This window comes from Olea europaea, unplaced genomic scaffold, assembly GCF_002742605.1.
Source record: "Olea europaea var. sylvestris unplaced genomic scaffold, O_europaea_v1 scaffold1061, whole genome shotgun sequence".
Lineage (NCBI taxonomy): Eukaryota > Viridiplantae > Streptophyta > Magnoliopsida > Lamiales > Oleaceae > Olea > Olea europaea.
Window position 1 is genome coordinate 235,150 of NW_019227959.1, and position 7,369 is coordinate 242,518.

The following is a 7,369-nucleotide window of genomic DNA, read 5'->3' on the forward strand; positions in this document are numbered from 1 at the left end:
CTTACCACCTATGCTCATTAAAATTCTTGTATCTCCATTATGTTAATTATGCTCCTTTAAGTTATACACAATAATAATTCATGAACTTATTGAGATTTTATAAATCTCACTCTATGATATTTTCTCCTTTCAGGCAATTAATAATTCAAGACAATCAACATAAAAATGACAACAGTCTAAGTTTAATAAATTACTTTGTGTTTAAAACACAACTTTAAATTTCCAATTTAGTTTTTATGTTGAAATTATTTTCTTTATTTCATTTTTTGTACTTATATAATAAAACCAAAATTTAATTACTTATCGAAGAAAAATAAATTTATTTCTTGTTCTTAATTTAGTTCTCATGAAAGAATTTTGAATATTATTTAATGATTATCGAATAATCAAGAATTCGGACCTTCACAATCAACTTATCCATCCCCTTACATGAAGAGGGCCCACCCCGAATAAAGCATATTTTATTTGACGTGAACCTCCCTCTATATAAGAGAGTGAACACCTTGATATACATTTCTTAATGTACAAGTGGAATAACCATTTGATATAGATCTCTTAAAACTAATAGTACAATCTATCTCAACTATTGTAGCAATCTTACTTTCTTTTATATCAAACTAGTTAATTCCTATCCAAAAAATACTAAATTATAGTACCATTAGAACTTATGTGAAATAGCATTGGGCATTAATATTTTTAAGCTAACGTATTAAAATATATCAAGGACATTCCAAAGTCATTATAACAATTTATGTATGGTTACAGCTTCTACTAGTGTCCTTGGCAACTTATAATAACAAAGAGCTTGTTTGATAAAGATTTTGATAATTGATTTTTTGATCTTTAGAGATAAAGTAGATCCTACCTGTGAGAGAAGAATTTCAAAAATGAAGGTTAAAATAGTAAAATAACGATAAAAAAATTGACTTTAATCCGTAACAAACACTAAATAACCCATTGGACTGAGTAAGAGGATGAAATAGAATACCTGAACTGTTACGCTACTAACAAGTTTCTAGAATTTAACCCTTGAAAGAGGAAATGGCTATATATACCTATACAAAATTGATCTTCTATGTATGAGTGATATAACACATTACAATAAGTAAGCTATCACATTGACTTGTTACCTATTTTAGTATGCTATGTCACTTGGTGCTTTAGCATAAGCTAAACACCACTGATATTTAAAAGATCAATTCCGAATATATATATATATATATATATATATATATATATATATAAAACAAACACAACTAATTGCAGGAATTGGGAAAATTCCTGTTTCAGATAAAAACATACAGCAGAAATCCATTCAACCAAAATACATTATACACAACCTATTACTCTTTTCCCATGTAGGAAAAGTAAACCAGCTTTTACCTATACAACTCGTCGTAGATGCGACAAACTTCAAATTAGCATTTAACGACCAAACTCATGGAAAGCCATGATGCTTGGGAATGATACACACCGCCATAGAGAAGGAATCTTTAGCTAACATCACAAGTTAAAAAATACTTCTTGTTGTGTGTGGATCTTTTAACTTCCACAAGCCAGGCACTCATCGCGGTTAGTTAAAGAGCATACCATCTGCACCATTTGAGTATTCTCATCATCAACTGTCGCCTTGGGCTCATCCTGCAATGGAATTACAAGACCATAATGAATTTTAAAATTATTGTAAGCGAATTGAGATGAAGACGATCACACCATTCAAAAGTGTGTACCTTTATCGTGGAAGTGTCGACTGTAAATTTAATAGCATCAGCTGCTGCACGTGATCTTAGATAGTACATCCCTGTCTTCAAACCCTTCAAGTCGAAGTACGAGGAACAAGAATCAGGAGTTTAAAATTGAACAACAAACACAAACATGCAAAATCATCAAGCTACAGATATTTTTTCCAAATACGCAACATCCACACTCCATTCCATTATTCCCAGTTCTATTAAATGTAACATTCTGGTAGAAACCACAACTAGACTATATTCAAACATCAAAAAAACTAATGTCTGGATGAAAAGCATAAAAATCAAGCATATATAATAAACTAGTGTACCCTGGACCAGGTATGGAAGTGCAGGGAAGTAAGCTTTCCAAAATTTGGTTGGTCCATGTGGATGTTAAGGCTTTGACTCTGGTCTATGTAACATCCACGATCAACAGCCATATCAACCAACACTCGTTGTTTGATCTCCCAAACAGTCCTGATAGAATTAAATATATTAGTATAGGAAAACAAGGAAGATAAATAGAATGAAAATGTCTCCTAAACTTTAAGTCCATACTTGTAAATAACTTTAAGTTCTTCAGGAATCTCAGGAATTTTCTGAACAGAACCATCCTCATATATTATCCTGTTCTTAAGAGCGGGCGACCAAAGACCCATCTCAATCAAGTCGTGAAGAAGATGTTTGTTCACCACAACAAATTCACCACTGAAAAGAACGTCAGCATGTAAAAATAAAATTATGGTTAGCAATATCTAAATCAAATGGAGATGTATAAATTAACAAACTAAACCTTAGAACTCTGCGGCTGTAGATATTGGACGTATAAGGCTCAAAGCACTCATTATTCCCAAGAATGTGGCTGGTTGACGCAGTGGGCATGGGTGCTATAAGAAGCGAATTTCTCACTCCATTCTTTGCTATCATTGCCCGAAGAGCATCCCAATCCCACCTATCTGAAGGTTTTACTCCCCACATGTCCGGTTGGATAATTCCCTGTAGCAATGTGATCAGAAATTGGTAACCCAGAACAAATACACCAGGGAGATAAATTTCTAGTAAACCCTCCAGTTTTGTTATATATTACCTGAGGATTATGATTACTATGCAAGGGTTCCAACTAGCTAAGTGATTTTACTCATTTTAAATGACAGGTAGCTGAGATTTATAGATATTCCATCAATCACTCTAACAGGAGACAGAGACAAAGACAGTGAAACTCCTGATTGTCAGCTGCCTTAATACATACCTTGCTCATTGGACTGCCAACATAAGTCTCGTATGGACCTTCTTTTGCAGCTAATTCAGATGAAGCTTTTAAAGCATGGTAGTAAATAGTCTCAAATATATCCTTGTTCAACTGTTGGGCCTGCAGTTGAAACTATGATTAGACCATATCTGTTCACCTATTTTGTGGATAATGTATATCGAATAGTATAGCAGCTATACCGCTGGAGAATCGAATGCCATGTCAAGCAAAATGAAAGTGTCAGCAAGACCCTGCACCCCAATTCCTATAGGTCTGTGCCGTAAATTAGATCTTTCTGCAGTTTCAACGGGGTAATAGCTGACATCTATTATCTTATTAAGGTTTGCAGTAACAATTGCTGTAACCTGCACAGAACAAGACAGAATCGAACCTTAAAACCATTAGATGAGCTGAAATCTTCAAAAATTTAACTAAAAACTAACAAAGGCAAATGATAGAAGAAATAAAAAAAATCAAACCTCAGCCAGTTTGTCAAAGTCAAAATATCGGTTTTTTGAACCTATGCTGCCAACAAGTTTTGATGGTTGTGCTTCCATGGGCACCCCCTGCAAGAAATAAAAAATAAATGAATAGAAATGGGACAAGTGCAGGGGTAGAAAGAGCAATGTTTTTCAGTAACATAATACCTTCTCTCTAACATATCGTGGTAGAGCAATTGACGCCAGATTGCACACAGCAGTTTCAGTAGGACTTGTGTACTCAATTATCTCAGTGCATAAGTTAGAGGATTTAATGGTGCCTAGATTCTGCTGGTTGCTTTTTCTATTGCAAGTGTCCTGTGAATGAGTAAAAATAAAGTTAACAAAGACTAACAGAATAAATGCTAGCAAAAAAGTTAAGTAAGATGATTAACAAGTATAGCATGTTTATCTAGATCACCTTATATAGCATATAAGGAGTTCCAGTTTCAATCTGAGATTTTAAGATTTCAAACCATAAATTTTGTGCCTGGACAACCTTCTTGGCTTTTCCCTGAGACCACAGAACAAAAAATCAAAACACATAACGGTGAAATCACTTAATGATGACCTAAATGACAGTTTTGGTTGCACCTTTTTCTCATATTGGGTGTATAAAACCTCAAACTGTTCACCCCAACAATCAGCCAACCCAGGAGCCTCATTTGGACAAAACAATGACCATTGTCCATTGGATTGGACTCTTTGCATAAATAAATCAGGCACCCAGAGAGCATAAAACAGATCTCTGGCACGGTGTTCTTCCTGAAAAACGATGTAAAGAAGTGAGAAGGTAATTTAACTGCAACTAACAAAATTGAACTTCTTATAAATTTTGGGATGCAATAAAGGGAAAAAAAAAAAAAAAAAAACTGCCGCAAACACAGAATGATCAAAACACAAAGAAAATGCACAACTTACATCTAAAATTACCAGTGGAGGAATGAGGGTTCTATCAATGGTTAACACGAAAACATTACATCAGTTGCTACTAAGCATCTAATTCATACTATACCTTTCCATGGTTTTTCCTCAGATCAAGAAACTCAAAGATATCAGCATGCCATGGCTCCAGATACACAGCAAAAGCACCTACTCTTATCATATAAAAGAAAGCATAATCAAAAGAGTTTAACCAAAGCATTTAGTACTACAAAACAAAACAAGGCATGATAGCAAACCTTTCCTCTTGCCACCTCCCTGATCCACATATCGAGCTGTATCATTGAACACTCTCAGCATTGGAACAATACCATTAGAGTTTCCATTTGTTCCACGAATATAACTTCCTGTTGCACGGATGTTATGCACAGAGACACCAATTCCTCCAGCTGATTTGCTGATGACAGCACACTCCTTCAGTGTATCATATATGCCCTCAATGCTATCCTCTTTCATGCATATCAAAAAGCAGCTGCTCATCTGTAAGTCATGAAACAGACGTGTGAACTATCAGGGTAACAGAACAATTCGAACTTCTTCCAAACAATATACAGTGGGAAAAAAAATCTGGAAGCATAGGTTAAATAGCTTTAACTATGAACATACTTGAGGCCTCGGTGTTCCAGCATTAAAAAGTGTAGGAGTTGCATGGGTAAACCACCGCTGAGACAAGAGATGGTATGTTTTGATAACAGAATCAATATCATCCTTGTGGATCCCAACAGAAACCCTCATCAACATGTGTTGAGGCCTCTCCACAACCTTCCCTTGGATCTTTAAGAAATAAGACCTCTCAAGGGTTTTAAAACCAAAGTAATCATACTCAAAGTCTCTATCGTATATGATCTCGCTGTCAAGACGAGCAGAATTCTGAAAAAGATGAAATTAAAATAGCATTAACAAGAAGTTAAGAGAACATGCAAAATCAACAGCATCAAACCAGAATCTGCAACCATTATGCAAGACACAGATTAAAATATCAAACTTGAAAGCATGGCCAGCTGGAAGTGCAAATACCTTCATAATGATCTCATAAACATCATCAGCAATTAAAGAAGCCTTTAATCCCGACCTCTCACTGATATGGTTATACATGTCTTTGATCCTACATAAATTAGAGTCTTCACAGAATAAATAAAATGACCCATAATTGTGAGCTACAATACTGAGAAACATGTGTCTGTGTCCATACTTGTATCAGGTAAACTGCACTTACGTCTCAGAAAATAATTTCTTTGTGTTCTTGTGAAGATTTGAAACAGCTATCCTTGCAGCCAACTGAACATATTTCAATAAAATTAAACAGATGTCATTGTTTATCAGAGCATGATTGCACATACATATTTTAGCAATAAAATCTTGAAATTGCATTAGCGATAAAAATAGCATCACAATGAAATATCATGATATAAACAAATTTGATATATTACCGCAAATCAATTTTTTGTGTACACGTAAAAGTGTGCTAAATAGTGGAAAAGATTGGAGATAACAAAATAACAATAAAATTCAACAAATCCAATGGGAATTCAAACGCAGAGAAAATATATAAATCAGAAACAAAGACACAAAATTCAAAAGATAAAATCAGTGCAAATGTAACAAGCCCAGAAACCAAACAAGAACTTAATCAATATGCCGCAGTCTGACATGCATAAAAAAGGACCATTTTTAAATAATATGCACAAAATTCATAAATACCATTAAAACGGACCCATAATCAAAATCATTACATAACAGAAATAGGCAACTACTCAGAATGTCAGAAATGGGGAACATACGGAAGCATAGTCAGGATGATTAGCCGTCATAGCTGCAGCAGTCTCGGCAGCCAATTCATCAAGTTGGCTGGTAGTGACCCCCTTGTAGACCCCCGCGCAGACCTTCTGTGCCACCAGCACTGGATCGCAGTGTTCGCTACTCAACCCGTAGCTCAGCTTCTTCAACCGCGCGGTTATCTTGTCAAAGTGCACCGCCTCCTGTCTCCCATCTCTCTTCACCACATACATTTTCCTCCTAGAAATTGGGATTTTCTCGGTGAGAAATTTTATCTAACAGGTTGTGGGTACTAATACAAATCAAGAAGAAAAAAACCCCTTTACACACGGTGGACAGTTAGATATTGAAGAATATTTATAGACATGGAAATGGGTATGCAAAGTTTTTCCCACTAATTTCTGATAATTTGAAGTTCTCCCGCCAAATTAAAGTGGGGAAGGAGAGCTGGATGTGGGGTTAGGTCAACCTTCATTGATCTCAAATTAAGGGATTCAAAAGGAGATTACTTATTTCTATATCAATTGATTTGATGAAAGCAATTGTAGCAACTTGCCCATGTTTGGCTCCATTAAAATTATGATGCTAGGGAAAAATATATTTTGAAATGGTGATTTTATTTTGTAATATTGTGATAAAAAAAAGTAAAATTTTCAAATTTACGTGTAATATTATTTTATTGGATAATGTATAATTCAAAAAAAAAGAAAGAAAGATACATTTGAGAGCCATTTTTATATAAAAATGTATTTTAGAATAGTAAATTGATGGAAAATGAGTGGTTGAAAAATAAAGAAAAGTGTTTTATTTACGTGTAATATTATTTTAATAAAAAATGTGTGATTGAAAAGAAGAGAAAGAAAAATATATTTTGAAAAAAATGGGTACCAAACAGAACCTAAAATTAAAATAGAACCCAAATAGGAATTTAATGTGAATCATATTTTTTTGTTTGGCACCGAATTTAGAGGGTGGCTTTAGGAGCTTAAAAATGGACAATTTCGTCAATGTATTGGCTTCCATGACAAGCATTTGGACTTATGGATTATTCATATTATTATATTGAGATGTCACCGATGCAATTGGAATCGGGTCTTTAATATTCGATCAAGTATTTTGAATAAATTTTGAGAAAAAAATGAATGTATTGATTAATAATTAACTATATATATATAATAAAAAAAATCAAC

General features: G+C 34.2%; 1 protein-coding gene across 1 annotated transcript; it reads right to left on the reverse strand.

Moving 5' to 3' along the window:
- Positions 1-1,257: 1,257 nt before the first annotated feature.
- Positions 1,258-6,698, reverse strand: LOC111373014 (ribonucleoside-diphosphate reductase large subunit-like). The gene is made up of 17 exons (XM_022995465.1): positions 6,185-6,698; positions 5,620-5,681; positions 5,421-5,508; positions 5,010-5,273; positions 4,643-4,883; positions 4,477-4,553; positions 4,056-4,226; positions 3,883-3,975; positions 3,630-3,779; positions 3,462-3,548; positions 3,183-3,347; positions 2,983-3,102; positions 2,527-2,729; positions 2,292-2,441; positions 2,063-2,210; positions 1,731-1,814; positions 1,258-1,641 (listed from the first exon to the last, which is right to left on the reverse strand). Exons 1-17 carry the CDS (start codon positions 6,410-6,412, stop codon positions 1,543-1,545), a joined length of 2,430 nt encoding a protein of 809 aa, XP_022851233.1. The 5' UTR covers positions 6,413-6,698; the 3' UTR covers positions 1,258-1,542.
- Between the last annotated feature and the right edge of the window lie 671 nt (positions 6,699-7,369).

Excerpts from the sequence above, each read along its gene's own strand:
- LOC111373014 (XM_022995465.1), bottom strand. The coding sequence starts at position 6,412 with ATGTATGTGGTGAAGAGAGATGGGAGACAGGAGGCGGTGCACTTTGAC. Across the intron at positions 5,682-6,184 it reads ATCATCCTGACTATGCTTCC|TTGGCTGCAAGGATAGCTGT; the intron begins GTATGTTCCCCA and ends AAATATGTTCAG. Across the intron at positions 3,103-3,182 it reads TGGCATTCGATTCTCCAGCG|GCCCAACAGTTGAACAAGGA; the intron begins GTATAGCTGCTA and ends TTTCAACTGCAG.